This window comes from Betta splendens, chromosome 15 (assembly GCF_900634795.4).
Source record: "Betta splendens chromosome 15, fBetSpl5.4, whole genome shotgun sequence".
NCBI classification, from domain to species: domain Eukaryota; kingdom Metazoa; phylum Chordata; class Actinopteri; order Anabantiformes; family Osphronemidae; genus Betta; species Betta splendens.
The window spans coordinates 12,811,813-12,830,077 of NC_040895.2; the positions used below are offsets into that span (position 1 = coordinate 12,811,813).

An 18,265-nucleotide genomic window follows, 5' to 3' on the forward strand; every position below is an offset into this window, starting at 1 on the left:
TTTACGGTTCCTCTGTGTTTTGATAAGAGGCCGCACAAGAAAGGGTTCCAGTTCCTCCCCACCTTTAAGAAAATGTAGAACTGTCCAATGTCAATGGAAAAAAGACTACACCAAATAAATTTCATACGCATATTGGTACAGCACATCTAATAATCATTAATTATTAATCAACAGAAGTTTGTTCTCTTCTCCACTTCCTTATTTCTCCTTAATGAGAAATAAAAGCCTAAAACAACATCATATACTGTACTTTTCAGACTGATTGCTGTGCTGGTTCAAGTCTGTGCCTCACAGGCTGCAGACGCTGAGTCTGGTTCACGCAGGTTGGGCAGATGGTCTTTAAGCGCGATAAGCTCTCAGTTGACTCCAGCAGGCGGACGCTGCACTGCGGCCGCAGTTCACAGCAGGGTGCACGTCCAATATGAAGAGCCATGTTATTCTGGAGCGGACTCGTATAAGGAAACTCCCAGAGGAGCCGCCGCTCGATAGCGAGGTAAACTCTGTCCGCGCTTATGAAAGAGGGCTCTTAAAGCGTCGCCGGCCGAGCTGCGATGAGTCAGGAGGAGCGTCTGTCTCCACGTGAACCCACACCAGCCTGAAAATGTCACCTTTCAATTCACACTGTCTCACTTTACGAGGCCCAGTCCTGCACTTACTCTATGTCTCTGTTCAATCTTTTGGGTGGAGCTATTCAATCTTACAGTAGATTACTGCCTCTGACTGACATCAACACCAGGTCGCCTTCAATGAAAAAGGACATTTTCAGAAATAGCTGCTTTCATGTCGACAGGATTTGAGAAGAGAACGTTCTCTAGTGTGTTATTCTGCTTATTGATTTTTCCACTTGTCAGCGGGGGGAAGTTTTATAGATTCTGCTTCCTCCTTCTCTTACTTAGTTTCTTAGCAAAGAGGGAGCCTTTAATCATCCATTCATTTAATTTGTGAGCGTTTGGTACATCTCCGCTTCCACCGCTTAATATCGTTTTAATCCACTTCATGGACAAAAGCTTCCTCAGATTCTTCATTATGACGGGATTATGGTTTGTCAACGTGTGAAATCAACATGTTTCCATCAAGAGGCGTTTAAATGCTTTCCCACAGGTCGTGTTATCGGCGCAGACAGGTTGTGTTCGCAGCACTGTGGGACGTCTGGGATGTTTTCATTCCTCGCTACAAGCACGGCTCCACACAGTGGCGGACACACCCGCTGTGTCGCGCTGCTGCTATTGGATCTGTCACCGCCCTTTGCTCACTCATTCGACAAGACAGACGGCTTTCTGCACAGTTCGTGGGCTCCACATTCACTTTTTGTATCTTTCTGACCAGAAGGGACATTTTTCCAGGCTATTTAAAGCTTCTCAGTGACACATGCTGCAAGAAGCTACACGTGGATTGGATTAGTTATACAGTGTGATAGGTGTGTGTGATAATCACTACTATATGTGTTTACTTGCTTCACATGGGCTTTAACAAACATTTAATAAACACTTTCTACGCTGTTCCTTATTAGCTGCATTGCACAGGTGCAGCTAATAAAGTGGTCAGTTGGTTTACTGTATATAGAAGGTGAAATGTGTGTGCACTCTAATCTGTGTTAAAGCAGTAAACTTCAGTGTGTACAACCGGCATCACTTTTAGCTTGATGTATAGTGCCCTCGTGTGTCAGGACTGCACACACACACACACGCGCGCACGCACGCGCGCACACACACACACACACACACACACACACACAAACACACACACTCTGTAATCTAAACCAACCGTTTCACAACCGCTACATATGAACATATGACCCATAATAGGACTTCTTCTCTTCACATCGCCATCGAGCAGACGCTCTGAAGCGCAGCTGCTGCTGTCACTGATAAATGGCGCTGGCTCTAGACGCAGCTGGCCTCCAAGCCGCAGAATGACATGAGACATGACAGCGACGCGACTCAGGAACGGGCGCGTGCGGAGGAAGCGAGTGCGTGTGTGTGATAGCTCAAGCCGCCGGGGAGGCGAGGCCGGAAGCAGCGACCGCAGTGGTCCGAGTAATGAGCCCTCACGTTATTTTATCATCTGAGCCGATGTTGTGAATTTGGAGAACAAACATTGGGCTATTATGAAACAGCTGCTTTAATACCTGATGCATATTATACTACACATGTACTTGGCTGGTTGGTTGTTGGTCAACATTTATGAGCATTTCTTAGGAAGATGTGTTAGAAATACTTAATATAAAAATGCATTTATTTTTCATTCTACCTCATTGATTACAGTCATGCGGGTTAATACAGTATTCAGGATAATACACATGGAGGCTTTACTGATATGTACATTTTGAACTAGGCTAACACTGATTAATAACTTAATGTCGCCGTTAGTAGTAACGTTCTGTTATTACCTTTATTGTTTGATTATCAGTCACACTTTTTTTCTTACAATAGAAAATAATCCCAAGTGCTGCTAAAAGCAACTGTTATTATTAAAATATGAATAGTTTTATTAGTTGTGTACTTTCCATAATAGTAATGATCCCATGTTCCACTCTTCACACAGCATATGTAACATTATCACCATCAGTCTTTTCCCTTCGGCCCCATAAAGGGTGTCACTGCTTTGCTCCTTCCGTTTTAACCTCGTACCTACTTACTGACTGTAGACAGGCGGCACCGCTGCTGCTGACATGTTACAATACGCTCAGATGTGCCTGGCGGTGACGCTAGCGCTACTCTGCCCTTTGTGCTATTTCCCAACCTTCGACACGGCCTGTATTGCTTTGATCCACTCCTTTCTTTCTTCACCCGTTGCAGCTTGGAGGAAGTAATGCGTCTCGTCTGAGGTTATGATCTCAAACAGGTTGCCGTCGATGTCATACTTCTTGGCTGAAACGTGAATTGGAATGAGTTGAACTTTCGTAACTTTACTGTACATGGAGGTTACGTGAGAGAAACCGCTGGAGCAAACTCAGTGTTTTGCTTCCTGGTCTGTTCCATTGAGCAACGTTAGTCTCACCATCGGGGACGTACTCCACCGCCGTGACCACAGACCCGCGGAGGTGGATGGAGCCCAGAGGTTCATCCCCCTGACACGACCAGGCGGAAGGATTCAGAGCGTTAGTCCTAGTCTCAGGTTATTATTATTATTATTATTATTATTATTGTTATTTTTACCTTTGAGGGGTCGTAATAATGCATGTAAGCAGGATCGTCTCTTAATATGAACTTCCGCACCTTCCAGTTCTTTCTCCTGTGCCCCTGCGATAAAAGAACAAAATCCGTCTCATGCAAATGTGGAGACGAGCTCCAACATGAGCAGCTGTGAAAAGTTTTTGAATCTATACTGTATTTACTGTGGGAAAAAAAAGTTGCTCATTTTCCACCACAGGATGTTATTTTCATGGTCGCGCAGGCGAACATGATGTTATCTTCACAGCAGGGCTTTTCTTTACACCTCGCACACATGCACACGCACCTGTTTGAGTAAACAGCCTTGCTTTAGAATGTTTCCTCTGAACTCTTCCTTCACCAGCACATCCTCGTCGCTGGAGTAGCCCTCGCAGAAGAAGCCGCTGTCGGCCTGTCACAGATCACATCGTCCTTTCATAATGGTGCTCGGACCCGCGTGGCCGCCGCGTTCCGGTACACTTACAAAGTAGTAGAGCGCGCTGGTGTCGTCGAGGAAGGCCGTCTGCTCCCCGCCCTCGGCGCCCTCCTTCGCCCGGTCCCCGGCTGGCTGCAGGAACCCCTCGTTCAGGAGCCCGGCCGCCAGCATGAGCGCCTCCGGCCTGTTTCTGGCCTTCTGCTGGGAAACCAGCCACTCCACCACCGTGGCACCTGCGCAGCATGGATGGGAGAGAGAGGGCTGTTAGGACCGTGTTAATGAGCAGAGAGAGAGGCAGCGCAGCCGCACCGGTGAAGCAGTGGTTGAAGATGCGGCTGTCCTGCTCCAGCTTCAACTCTCTCACGCCGTCATCCTGGTCCTTCATCAGCGTGTACAGCTCCCTGGGAAACACAATGCAAAAGCTGTATGACCCAGCTGATGTGACATGTACAGTAATCGTCTCTTCCGCTCTTCTTGTGTTTTTTCTTCCTCTGAGAGGATGCTGAGGGGCCTACGTCAGGTTGACTTTGTCCGGCAGGCGGATGGAGCGCCTCGTGGACTTCCTGGCGAACCGTTTCCCCCCCTGCAGGCAGCTGATGGCTCGCTTGATGTCCTTCACCCACACCTCCCTCTCCTCCACATGCGAGGCTTGGAAGAAATGGTCCTGCTTCTTCGCTGTGGTGATCTTAAAAACGAGCTAAGAGGAGCATCACCAGTCAGGATTTGATTGTTCTGTGTATGAAAATGCGACGCGAACGGGCGCTCCTGTATAATTCACTGTGTTAATGTGTTAATGGAAGTGACTCCCGCTCACCGTCCTCTTGCCAAAGTCCTGGCAGGGGCTGGTGAGCGTGGCTCCCTTCAGGGGGATCATGCCTTTGGGGGAGCTGTCGGTTTTCTTCTTGTAGAACTCCACCCCGTCCTCCGACAGCACCACCCACACCGCCTTCCAGGAGTTCAGCAACGTGCCCTGGATCAACAGCGGGTGGGAACAGGTGAGTCTGAGGTCGTTTCATACTCATTTAACATGTTTGGCAACTAGTTCATTTCCTTTGATTGTATTCTTCTAATTGTATTTGTATTTGACACAAGCCTGCTTCCATATGTGCTTCTGGCCTGTTTCAGATCCTGTGGTTTGTGAACGTGTGAAAAATGTGAAAAATGGAAAGCTTGGGTGACACGTGTGAACCTCACAATGAGGCAGAGGAACTGAGACGACTATTTAAACCTCTGGTAACGTGTATGGGAAGGAGGACTCCAGGCCGAGCATTTCCAATAAGCATTAAAATAGCTCAAATAATTTCAGTTTTGGTTTTGAACATATGCTGTGGAGGCTCCTCACTAACAGGAACAGAAACTACTTATTTAACCACTTTCTTGTTTTTGTTTTCTTTTAAACAGGAAACACGTCAAAGTCGGGATGAACTGCTTAAACAGTTCTGACGTCTTCTACTGAATATATGAATGATATACAGTAAATGACTAAGAGGACCGTTCATGCTTGTCTGTGCTTTCCTGTCAGACACTTCATTACAGATATGACCATATTTGGGCACGGAAAACATTGACTCACTTTTAATGAACCGCCTGCATCACACGTCTGGCTGCAAAGCTCTGAGACATCACCTCTGTGCATTCATACACAGTTATCACACCCTTCAGACAACCACGGTTTACAGGTTCAAACAGAGCGCACGCAGCACATGCAAATAGAGAAACGCTGTGTTCTTGAGAAAAGGCGTGAAACCGTCCCTTTGGTTTCTTAAAGCTACAGTTCACAGGGGCAGGATGAGGAACACGCTGTCAAGAATGTTTCAACACAATCCACCGACAAAAGAGAAATGAATGAAACTGAAACAAAGAACCTAATATCTTCTGTTCGACTGCATTGTGTGATTACATCACGTTTCATTGTGCTGTTTGTCTCAGGCATCATCTTTGTGCGCACGCGAGTCGACGCGTGTGGACTTGGACGTGTTCATTTGCGAGTCGAGGGATTTCTGGCTGTGTCGGTGGCGTTCGGCGGATTGTTTTGTCGCGACCAATGATGCTGTGAGTTGTTTTGATGCAGATTAAAGGCTCACACACACCCTGCGAAACATGTTCCACGTTTGAGTCCTAAACAGAAGCAGGAACTTGACTTTTGGCTGCAGTTGAAGTCAGAACACAAGCTTTTAAGCTAAACACCTGTTTACTTCGACTGTCAGTTAAAGTCTAAAATCACCTGTCAGTCATCTGTCAATCATCTGTTTCTTTTTATCTGCTCATGCTCTACAAATCTAAAGCCTGTATTTATGGTCTTCTTCTTAACATTATTGTGCCAGCACTTACCTTTTTGACCAGGTACCCCTCTCTGATCTGCTCTGGCTCCATGACTCCGCTTCCCGCTGTCGTCAGCTACAGCACTAGCTGCTTTTACTGAGTGTCAGAAGCGTTTTATACTCAGTCCTCCTCCACCGTCAGTTTCTGTGTGGAAACCACACACTCATACAGACAAGCAGGAAGTCGTGTTGGGTGTGAGAGCATAGTGGCCGGTCAACCAGCTTCCTCTTCTTTGCGGTAGCACTAGCCATTTTGGTGCCCCCCCCCCCTCCCCTTGCACAAGTTTATTTACACTTAGTTTCGTTTTTTACTCTTTATCATTTTTTGATGTTGTTAACATACTTCAAGTCAAGGCACTTACAATTGATCCCATACTCAGAAGCTGCTGTAACAAACCTCCTTTTAAGTTTATACACTTTTTTAAGTTCATATAATCAGACTGTGTTTTTCTAATTGTTTTAAAAACAGTATTGTTTTTTTGTGATTTGTAATTTTCTTTCATACGTTTTAATATAATATTTTATTTACATTACATCACATTACATAATTACATTATTGTTATGATTTAACTATTCTGTAGAATGACTATTACTTCAGCTATAAATATTACAGTTATGAGACACAGCTCCTAATTTTTTAATTTTATATCCATTGCTCTATTTTTAGCTGCAGTATGATGATGAGTGTCTATGTGTGTGTGTGTGTGTGTGTGTGTGTGTGTGTGTGTGTGTGTGTGTGTGTGTGTGTGTGTGTGTGTGTGTGTGTGTGTGCGTGACAGTAACTGAGGGACAGTCTTGTGTCTTTTTGGAAAAAGAAAGGTTCCTCTTTTTGCTACTGCCTCATTGAGACGTAGGGAGCGAGACGACTGGGAAACAGCCTCTTAAAAGGTTCTGCCTAAAACAGTCTGCTGTCTAAGTCATAAATATTAATATTACCAGTTTATCGTACATGAGACTTTTCACTAATGGCTTTTGTAATCAGAAATGACACACAGACTGTCATGTAACTCGCCCTGTGATGGAATTAACTCATTGCTTGTGACAATATTTGACAACACACACTTCCACACACTCTACTCACTGTTTGACATAAAACGAGGTTTTTATATCTGAGGTTGTCTGCTTCCGGTATCAGCTGTTTTTTTTGGACTGTGGCTGAACTGCTGCCTTTAATATTGTATCATACTTGATAAAATAGAGCATTGTGTACACTGTTCTTTTATTTGTGTCAATTCATCTTAACAAAGCAACATATGGTCAGTAACGTAAGACCATCATATGCTTTGAATCTTGTGACCGTTTGCTGCGTTTCTTGTTATGTAGAATCTCTGACCTCTGAGTCCTTTACCTTCTTCTTGACGCCATCTCAAGGCATTAAACCCGAAAGCCTTGTTTTCATTGCGATGTCGCTCACGTTCCTCTAGAGGGCCTCGTAAACACATGATAAATGTCTGGACCTCAGGAAAGCGCGTGCTTCATTTAGAAGCTGAATCTAAATGAGAATGAATAGAATAAATCATAATACATGGGAATGATCACTCAAAAAGTCAAATTAATAATCATCTAATGCAAAGAAGGTTTCAATGGTCTGCCATCTTTTTTTTGCTTTACATTAAGATGACACTATAAAAAGTCACCTCCTGACAATGAGATCATTGCAGTAAAAGGCGAGGAATCACAAGGACGTTCTCGATGAACACGGCATTTATCAACAGGGACGACGGCCTCACTGTTTGTCTGAGCTGAATGATGCTTTACACTTGACCACGCCATGAATAAACATCAAGGGGGTGATGTTTATGACTTTATTGATGAATCCCAGGGCACGTTCCTATTTATCATTCTCTCTCTGCATGCGGATCGAAAAAGAGGCTCGAAGGAAAAATTGTGAATGGAGAAAACCAGACTTAAAGAACAGGGCACCACAACATATAGAGAGCGATAATGACATAGATCGTTTATATTCCATACTAATACATGTACTGGAGTATGTTGTTTTAATAAAAACAGCGTTGTGTTAACTTCCAGTAAAAGAGGAAGGAAATGGATCGATCGGGCTCAGCTTGAAGAGGAGACACGTGTGATACTGTAACCGTGATGAAACTGAAGCAACGTCTTCTCCAAAAACACCTGCTTATTTTTAGGGATACAAATCGTTTCCACGCCTGAAATGACATGTGAGCAGGATTTGACATCTCACACAAGTGTTTTTAGTCACTAAAAACACTGTATAAGACACATAAAAAATGAAAATGCTTTTTTTCTGTCATCCTGTAGAGGAGTGATACAATTAATTTTGCATTTTCAGAAAGTAGCAGCTCGACAGTAAAAGAATGGTTCATATTTCTCCGTGTTATTGGATGAATATATTATTACCATTAACGTGTCACAATTTGTGTTTACAGCGTTAATAATATTGTGCATACATTCAAATGTGAATGCTAAACATGGGCTGGTAGCAGGTGAAGTGCAATTGAATACGTTCTCTTCCCGATCCAGCGGGTTTTTCATGGCGCCTCCGTATCATTTTCCAATCGAGCGCGCGGCTGACCGACAGCAGGTGCACGTGCGGACGGGAGATAAGCGCGGACCTGCTCGTCGGTGTCACCTTGCAGCCGGCGCTGGCTGCGTGAGTGCGTCGCACGCGTGGCTGGGACGGCGCCCCCCCCCCCCCCCCCTCCTCCTCCATGCGTGACGGCGGCACAGAGGGATCGATCAGCCCAAACATTGAGACGAAGTGCGGCTTTAACTCCTACAGGTGATCGACCCCACGCATTTGCGTGGACGGAGCAGCTAGAACAGAGCTTCCACCACTGCTGCCACAGTTAAACAGCGCGAGATGAGTTTCATGTCTCCCTCCTCTCCTCCCTCATATCGAACCCAGCCATAAATACTGCATGTGTTGTTTCTGCAGCGGCGCCCTCCTCCTCCTCCTCCTCCTCCTCCTCCACCGTAGCTCTTCCTTTGCAGCCCAGGGTTTGAAACGGCTTCATCCCAGTCACAGGCATCATCAGTAATTCTGCTAAAGAGTCCACTGAGCTTTAAACTGGGGGGTGGGGGGGGGCAGCTGATGGCTTTTCCACAGCTCAGCCGATCTGTTTACTTCCTTCCGTCCCTGCAGTGCTCCCATCCTTCCTCACGCGACCTGCTGCAGCGCTCTTCATCACCTGGTACAGTTCGGACCACGGTCCAAACCACACTTTATCTGCCCGTTCAACATAACGAAGAGTCTCGAGCAGTGTTTATTACTATCAACTTTTGCTCATGTGCTATTTTGTGTGACGTGAATGAGTTGTGCTATCGATACTGTACGCCTGCCAAGTTCCAACTTTCCTAAAATAAGCGTCTCACTCATACATTCATGAATCACACAGAAATGTAAATCGAGCCTTTGGACTCGTTGGCCCGGTGCTAATAGATGGCACCGGCTCCCTCTGGGCTTGGCAGCATACGTCTCTTTCAACTCATCCCACTGAACCCGTCCTTTACCCACACATCAGATCTCCTGATGAGGAAATGAATCACCCATGATTCATTGGGAAGTCCACCTTCCTGATCACTACTAGGCGTGACTTTCCTAGTAAACAATGATCAGCGAAGAAAAAAAATGCGTGTAACAACACAAATCCCAGAATTGCTTCAACAAAAAGAAAAGTAATATCAAGCCTTTATATTAACACCGCTGCCACATCACAGTTTAATTCAAGCGTCTCTTTGTCTCTGCAAGCAGCTCCACGTCTCTCTGATGTACAGAAGTGAAATAAATCTTCATCGCTGTGAATCTTTAATGTAATTACCTCTTGATCTAATCATCAGAGTGTAAAATAAAATGAGCGCGAGAGAGACGAGGGCGCAGAGACACCAAGTGCACACCCTGAATTGACAACTAAGTGAAACGAATGAACTGCTGGAGAGGACGGCCCACTGTGCTCGGAACCAGAACCCGGAGGCTGTGGAGGGAGGCTCCTCCATCTGCCAATTAAATGAAGGGGGAATTAATGGATAAACTGTTTCGTTGGGGTCAGGAAGGAGCGAAGGCGCCGCGAGGCCCCCGGGGAACTACACGGCGCCGAGGCCACAGTCGCCGCCGTGTCACTAAAAGCCTGGAGCAGCCTGATGTATTCTGATCATCTTTTCCGTCATCTCTGCTGAGCTCAAACAGTGCAGTTCTCAAGCATCGCTTGTGCTGATGCCGTTTGCTTCCTCACAGATAAGTCTTATCCGTCGCCTCGCACCTGCTTCACCTCTGGCTGCGCCGGCCCAGCAGCGCCCTGGACGAACGGTCCCGACGTCGTCGCAATATCTGGATGTGCGACCGGCGGAGCAGTCGCACAGCAGCAGCCCCAAATTCAGAGTGAAAAGCCTGGAGTAGCTCCGTGTGCATTGTCTAAACCTTTTAAAAGGTATTGATTTTAGCAACAGCCCAAAGCCACTTAGGTGATTTCTTCTCAACATCAGGCCGAGGAGCTGAGCATACGGCCTCTTCTGACTCTGGCCTGAAGACGAAGGTTTCCATTTCTCGCCTGTTCTTTATTTTATTATTTGTATCTGATCTGCATTATATTCACAACCACCTGTGGAAAACACCTTGAGCTCCCTTCATGCCCGTGCCTCCAGGCCGGACCATTGTGCTCACGTCATTCTTGCACAAATGCTCGATTGTCTTTATTTTCTCCTAACCCTGGGATGAATGACTGCTCCAGCTGTGCGCTGCATCGCCTCAGGCTTGGATCTCACTTTCTCAAAAAAAAAAAAAACTGATCACAGTCGGCCCCGGCGTTTCCTTCCGTTGCACATCGTATAGTAAAGCTGCCATCGTAAAATAAATTGCCGTGAGTAGTCACTTCATTTTCTTTTCCGCCATCAAAGATCAATACACGCCCAAACGCTTTAGATCTGCGTCGTTGTCAGTTGTTTTGGTTGCATGAGGCTGCACTAGTGAGGTGGCGGGGAAATAATGGTTTTTGATGGGACGAGCTGGCTCGCTGCAGCTCTGGGGGGGGGCGGAGGGCGGCAGGGAGTGAAGAGATGCCAAACAACAGACTGCGGCATAAATCAACTTTCTCTGGAGACAATGGAGCTCATGGCACACGCACATACAGCACGCAGTGTGTTTCATTGTTGTGCTGATGCATCAGTATCGCAGGTTAACGGCTGTGGAAGTGAAGGGAAACCAGGGTCGATTCTAGGAGAAATCCTGCTACTGTGCGTTAATATTATAATTTTACAGTATTTGAGTCTAAATAAATCCGCTGCTCAGACTGTTACCTGCTTGTGTGTCTGTGTTCATTCTGGCTCCGTGACCCGTGGGGTCTGTGAGTCTTCTTTAGTCCGAGGCAGAAAAAGAAAAGGAAGCGTTCCACTAATCAGCGCTTTGTGGATGAAAACCGCTGCAGCGCGTGAAGGATGGAGGTCAGCGCCGGCTCCGAGGTTGACGCCCCGCAGTACTTCAGCAGCGGGTCTTTGTGGAAGCCGCATCGATCGCCTGGACTCCTCGGACTATACGTTATGAAGATTGGTCTCCTCACTCAGCGTTATGGCAGCTCTTCCTCCGTCCTCCCCGGGAGCGGCTCCCGCGCGGCGGAGGCCGTCGACCCGTGGGAGCGGCTCGGGTCGCGGGCCTCTTCGGCCGCTTAAATCAGACAGCGCCGGTCGGCGGCCAACAAAAGCTGCAGCGCCAGTGTTACTGCACCACATCACAGCGGTGACAGCTCGTAACAGCAACCGCTGCTCCCCGTCACCGGTGAATCACAGCCTTTTGTACGTCACGGACAAAAATGTCTTGATCTTCCGCCTCTGACAGATAATGTCAGATAATAAATAATGTTGCAAATGCTGGACCTAATTCCTAACATACACGTTTAGCGGCTTTAACCTCATCTGTGCGGCCACTTTGACGCGATCCCCATCACTCACGGCTGTGAAGCCTGTTTACGGGACACGGAATCAAATCACGGCCGAGCACCACCTGCCACTGAAACAGCACAGTGTGTGTCGCGGTGCACGTCAAAGTGAGGCCTTCGATGTCTGATGTCGAACCACCAACAATGTTCAAATATTAAACTTTTGGGACGCTTGACAGTTTCAGACATTTTATAATTAATATTTTTAATCACAGCGAGTTCTTCCTGGACACACTGAGTAATTGTGTCTCATTTTGTTCTGTGCTGCAAGATTTGTGTCATATTCGCAGTGTCTATTACGGGAATGAATTATGAAATATTACAAGCAGTTAATTACAACGTGTCCCCAATTGGAGAGACAGGGAAACATTATGTAGTTATTATGGCCTCCACAGCTTCTCAGGCACACAACAGCCAAGTTGATGTAATATTGTTACTTCCAAGCAATATTCTTGGCACCTGCACAGTAAAACATGCACATGCACAGTAATGCACTATAACTCCTATTGTCTGTTTTAAATTGAATTTGAATAAATGCTACCTTTAAAATGTGCCTGCCCGTGAACACTCATTGGCTCTGTAACTGTGGTGGCATTGGTTCTGAGCACTGCTGAGTGCACATAACAAAAGATAAGGTTACAGCATGTGGGATACGGAGAATTTGCATCGGTAGGAAAAAAATGAGAGCTAATGTAGATGGATGTACAGCACTGACAGAACGTTATGAATCATTCAGGATGTCAAGAAATGCTTCTGCATAGTAAAAAAAAGACCCAGATTGTATCTTTATCTGCATAACAACGAAGGACAGTGACGGCGTGCAGACAAAAACGCAATGTTTCTTTGATATAACCCACATGTTTTATTCATGGGGAGCTTAGTGAGAGATTTGTGGCTCGGCCAAGTGCTGAGCTGAGCCATTTAGTGTTAATTTGCCTCGAAATATGTTATTGTTCGGTGCTTCAACAATAGTTTTTGCGCGTTTGGCTAATCCGTTGGCCAATAGATCTGTCAGACAACCACCAACGGATCATAATGGGATTAAAGCTGGTGAGGAAGCTGCTGATCGAAGAGTTATTGGGATGAAGCTCAGATGATTCCAACCTACCTGGAACTCAGTGGTGCACATTAAAGGAGCCTTTTAATGAGAAGTGACCTGTGTGGCATGATGAGGTTTGTTTAGTCATTTAGTCTGAGCACAGAAGATGCTGTAACGTCCAGCTCCCATTTTTTAATCCCACCTGAAACTCACATTTCTCCTCCACTCGAGCGCAGCATCCATCTTTGTCCGCACATTTTCAGTCATACTGTCGCAGTGACCACCGCTGAAGGGGTCTTTGCCTTCCTCCGGCTGCTAGATTGAGTGAGAATCTCCTGGCACCTCCGGGTTCACAGATGGGAACGCGCTCGCTCAGAACGTTTGTTCAGACGAAAGTTTAAAATGAATCATGCTGACGGCGTCTGCACGAAGCCTCGGCCGCTTCCTGGAGTTTATTTCCGAAATATTCTACGTGATCAGCTCTATTCTAATGTTTCTTGCAGGTTGTTTATCAAAAAGTAAGATGTGCAGAACTATATAATAGTAAATTCCAGACTGTGTTTCAACACATCAATTCTCTTCATACATTCACATTAAATTCCAACATAGACAGTTATTCCACAACCTCTTTTTACTATAACGGATGTTTGACCTTCTTGATGCTTATGATTATGTGACCATGAAAAGAAGCTGCTTTCTTCTTCCTGGGTTTTAAAGTAATTAAAATAGCGTTTGGTATTTTAGACGGATGCTCCATCCTGGACCTTTCATTTCCCTCCATGTCCTTGACGTTCTCACGTTGCTTCCTTGACCGTTTGCTATATGTTATCTCTCGTTTTAACACAATAAATGCTTTTTAGTTACTGACATCCTACATTTGCTCACACCTCTGTATAAAGGAAATAAATCTTCTTTTGATGTTTTCATTGTATGAAATCGTGACGGCAAGTTTTGAGTTATTTACATTTGATGTGCAGGACACCGTTCAAAACCAATCGACTCTTTTACGAGGTTACAAGATTTTATACTGGAGCATTTTTCATACGAAGCATTTGATTAACAAATTAAACGGCTCATTTAATAAACAAACTAGAGAAAGTGTTGTTTTTCTCATCATCATTTTCTGAATATGAACAAAGACAAATACCTTTGTGACTTTCTTTACAAGGCAAACTAAGACAATGAACAATAAAAACGAGATACAGAGGAAATAGAAGTCGGCTCCACTGAACCTGTTTCTAAGGTTCAGTCGAGTAATGTTGGTGATGTAACGGATTCATGTGTGTAAAAAGAAGCAGCCTTGTAAAGGTGCGACCTGTCATCTTTCACATAAAGTGACAAACTAAGTGTTTGAACATATTATTTAGGCTGTTATTGTTCCAGGAAGCAGCTTCTTCCAGCTCTGGCTCTGATGCCATAAACCTTTCCCATAGCCCTATAATGGTTGGATCGCTCATACAGTAAGTGTAGCATCACACCAGTATTAGAAAGGGCTTTTTTAGTTCTAATTTAAAATCTGATTTACTTTACAACACGGCCAAATCTCCTGGCTCGCTCTAAGAGGAGGAACCGTTGACAAAGGTGAGTGTTAAAGATGCTGCGGTGTCTGCATACACTGACTTGAAAGTTTGTTACTTACGGAGCGGAGCTTACATGGGATCAGTCTGGGATGAGATCTGGAGAGAATTTACCACAGACGCTTTATGTTCAGTAGCGCACCGCTTACATCTAATTCTGGACAGACACAGTTTCCAGGGCATTTATTTGATTTTGAGACATGGGGAAATGCCAAATTTGCAAACATGTCCCTTTAAAAATGTACTGTAGGCGAGCGCTCGGCTGCCTTTCCATATTGTTCCTATAGCAGCATTATATCTTTTTGTGCTGTAGATGCTGTACAAACAGGATCTGATGCAACCTCTGTCTCATTAGCTACAATTTGCCGTTTCGATGCAGGAGCGTGCAAATTCGCCTGCATGAAAACTGCATACTAACCGAATATAAGATGAAGATTTCCATAATCCAATTGACTCAGTGAGTCAGTGTGATGTCCTTGACTAGATGCTGTGTGTGAGGCTCTGCTTCCCCACTGCAACAACAACCACAATACAAATGCAAAGTGCATGTTTTATATTATTCTTCTAAAATAATGAAATAAAATCCTGATAATAATAAAATGTTTTGGTGTGGCAATATTTCTCTTCGCCATAAAGTGACAGAAGTACATTTTAAAAATGGTATTTTAGAAAAAAGGGACTAAAAAGCGACAGAGGGGTTTTTGTTTGGACCTTTCACTTTAGTCGATGGACCACAAGACTGGAAAATAACCCACAGTTATGACAACCGGAACCTAATTAAATCATTACCAACAGGTGCGCACGCGCATGTGGCGGTTACATTGAAGAAAACAGTCTGGGACTGGAAACGCATACAGTAAGACTGGGAATAAAACCGTCTGCGGAGGACGCTTGGTTCCCAAATTACGCACCAGTTGATTTCCCTTTCTCTCCCGTCAGATTAGAAAACTGTGCGTAAATGATGTCAGGGACTGAAGTCCCAACGTCTGGGAATCCCTGCGCGTTAGGAAAACGCACCAGGACATCTTTGGGTGGCGCCAGAGCGCATGTAAAGGCGAAGCGGGCGAAAAAGTAACGCAACTCACGGGTTAATCTGCCCGGAGAATCACTCCACGGCTCCGGCCGTGTCCACATCCAGCTGCGCAGCAGGCGATGCGTGCGTCTCGTCAGCGGCTGCTCGGACTAGTCACCTGTCAGGAGCGGCAGCCGGACGACACCGCTGAGGACCGCGCCGACCTCCACCACAAATAGTTTGATGCGCGGAGCCTCCGGTGAAATGGACGGAGACAACTTTGGCTGACCGGTTTGCGCAAGAGGGGAAAAAGTGAGCCGCACGCAGAAACTGGCAGATTATACACGAAGTCCCTGAGCTCCTGAGAGGCTTCGACCCCTCTCGCTTTGAAGATTAAGGGGTTGACGACGTCTGAAGGACACTAAGAACAGGATTAGACATTGTGCAGTTTAACCTACTTCTCGCTACTCCCGCACATTGTCCTGTGAATCTTTGCGCAATGACCTTTGGTGCACTTGGAATACAGCGGATGCGCCCGTGAGGTAAGAACAATGTGATTAGCGCTGAATTTCTCGGGTGGCTTTTTTGGGGGGGGGGGGTGAATCCTATATGTGAAGTTGCCAAATCGGCTCTGAACACACAACAGTTGTTATTTGGGGAATGACATTCTCAGCGGGAGCCTGTTACGCGCAGGTCTCGCCGCTGTCCCCTGGAAAAATCTCGACAACGACACGTTTGGCAGATGTAATTTTAGCGGAGGCTCGTTCCTCACGTTCTCGCCGCCTCGTGAGAACGGCGTCTGACACGCTTAACGCGACGCACTCGAGCGCTCCGGAGCGCCAGCTCCTTATGCACGAGGGCTGATGTAATCTGCGGAACGGGCACCAATAGGGAGATCAATACTGAAAGACTCTCTCGGTCTCTATTGCTGCATGTTTGATCCACTAACAAGGTCAGAGCCGCTGTTAAACGCCCCGCATCGCTCACGCATCGCTCGGCGTGAGCTCCCTTCCCTCGGAGTGGCACTATTTAGGGAGCACATGTGATTTCTATCGTCTAGGACGCAGCCGTCACATTTAGGTCCGTGCACGACGGGAGCCAGAACAGACATCTCTCACATCTCACTCGGACTGTGGGGCAGCTTGTCTGCATCAGAATATGATGATGATGATGATGATGATGAAGTCTGCATCAGATTTAAAGCATGCATTTCATCAAAGGAAAGTCCTACTGTAGATTCTTAAAGTTGCATTTGTGGATATGATTTGACAACATAGAAATACACCCATGCACTGTTAAATCATAATAAACATAAAGGCCGCTGGACTAGTACCATGTTTGTTACTGTAATTTGACCCTCTCTGCACAGCACATCCCCATTCTGCCGTAGAGTTGCAGGTATTTACCCAGCAGGATATGATTCATGAGATGAACTATTGATATGTTGTCACTTAGTATGTGCGTGCTGTTGCTTATAATGTGCATCAAGGACACATGAGCCCGATTCCCTGTCACTGAAGGATGTAACGTTCTCTCTCTCTCCTCCTGTGTGATGTTGCATTATTTTGTGATGCGGCAGCGACAGGGTTGGTCTCTTAGGTCATATTTACTAAAACATGCAGCCATATTATGGCTTGAGTAACATTATTTTAGTCTTTACTGCTGTATTCTTTTAAAGGAAGTAGGAGGTGCAGTACTGTACACTGTATGTGGTTCGGCCTGGATCTGTTGACGGGGCAGATGTCCCGCCCACGAGTGGCTCTGATTGCACAGACCCTGCAAACGGCGTCGAGGACCAAAGTGTTCCCGCTGGTGAGACGGACTTGAGCAGCTTTACAGCGTGAAACCCGGCAGAAGTTCCCATCTGATGTTAGCCGGCGCCGCTCCTGGCCCGCCGCAGTCAATCGGAGTGCAGCGCCGAGGCACTCGGGGACTACCTGACGCGCTGGAGGAGTCCTCATAAAGAGCCTTGCTGCAGGATGTATTCATAAGTCTAGACGTGGGCCATTTCTTTCCAGAGGCTCACGTCTTGGAAATGAACGATGAAGACTAGTGCCTCGGGCCAGCTTGACTCCATTGATATTCTGCCTGTGTCTTACTCCATAGGCAGCCCATTGTCATGGCTCACTCAGTGGGATAGCATCTGATGATTGAGGAGTATGGAGGAGTTGAAAGCCAGCTCAGAGAGAAACTATAGCTTCATCTATTAAAGATTAAAGATGCGCTTTGACAGTAATGGCTGGCAGTGTGTATGTTGTGAATATTATATGAGGCTTTATTTATTTGTTTGCCACTTGCTCCTACACCCATTTTCACAGATGTGCAGTGAGATGCATGTTTACCACGAGGCCCGATTATCTCCGCGGCTTTTCCGTTTCTCCTTAATTGGACCCGACGCGAGGGATTTCCGAGCAGCGCAGGTGCATCTCCGAATGCGAAGGGCGCTGCGTCTCTAACGTCAGGTGCCACGGTGCCACGCTGTGTGGCCGCTCCGCCTCTGGAAGATTCACGGCCAGCTAAGCAGAAAGATTTATCTGTCATGAGTGTGTGAAATTGCAATGCTCTGCAGTATCCTGTCCAGGGCCGGCGAGGGAGACTGATGCTCCCCTGCTTTGGGGGAAATAAGGAAGAAACAGAGAGGACGCGTGCGGGGGGGAAAAAGGAGCGAGTGCTAATCGCTGCCTGCGGTCTGTGTCAGGTAGAAGTGATCAAGGCTGTAGTTTTCCTTTGTTGTTCGTCATTTATCCTGGAGCTGAGAGGAAATGAGCAGAGCAGGAATTCTTCTGTGACTGGAACAACATGAGGCGACGTGGACGCTGGACACC

At 46.2% G+C, this 18,265-nt stretch overlaps 2 protein-coding genes and 1 long non-coding RNA gene across 5 annotated transcripts in view; 2 read left to right on the forward strand and 1 right to left on the reverse strand.

Moving 5' to 3' along the window:
• Positions 1-2,217: 2,217 nt before the first annotated feature.
• plek (pleckstrin) lies at positions 2,218-6,058 on the reverse strand. Its single transcript, XM_029127740.3, has 9 exons — positions 5,920-6,058; positions 4,403-4,558; positions 4,104-4,285; positions 3,898-3,989; positions 3,637-3,821; positions 3,460-3,564; positions 3,159-3,242; positions 3,001-3,070; positions 2,218-2,870 (listed from the first exon to the last, which is right to left on the reverse strand). The coding sequence occupies exons 1-9, from the start codon at positions 5,959-5,961 to the stop codon at positions 2,731-2,733; spliced, it is 1,056 nt and encodes a 351-aa protein (XP_028983573.1). The 5' UTR covers positions 5,962-6,058; the 3' UTR covers positions 2,218-2,730.
• On the forward strand, positions 2,865-7,116 carry LOC129603053 (uncharacterized). The gene is made up of 3 exons (XR_008692611.1): positions 2,865-3,117; positions 3,517-4,583; positions 4,714-7,116. It is a non-coding gene; the product is annotated as an uncharacterized LOC129603053 (long non-coding RNA).
• Positions 7,117-15,230: 8,114 nt separating this feature from the next.
• pcdh15a (protocadherin-related 15a) overlaps positions 15,231-18,265 on the forward strand; it is a 132,354-nt gene continuing 129,319 nt past the window's right edge. For 2 of the 3 annotated variants that reach the window (XM_055502430.1, XM_055502434.1), the window contains exon 1: positions 15,235-15,982. The gene's annotated coding sequence lies outside the window, so the exon portion shown is untranslated. Of the gene's footprint in view, positions 15,983-18,265 lie in introns of all 3 variants that reach the window. The other variant, XM_029175151.3, reaches the window with a different exon arrangement.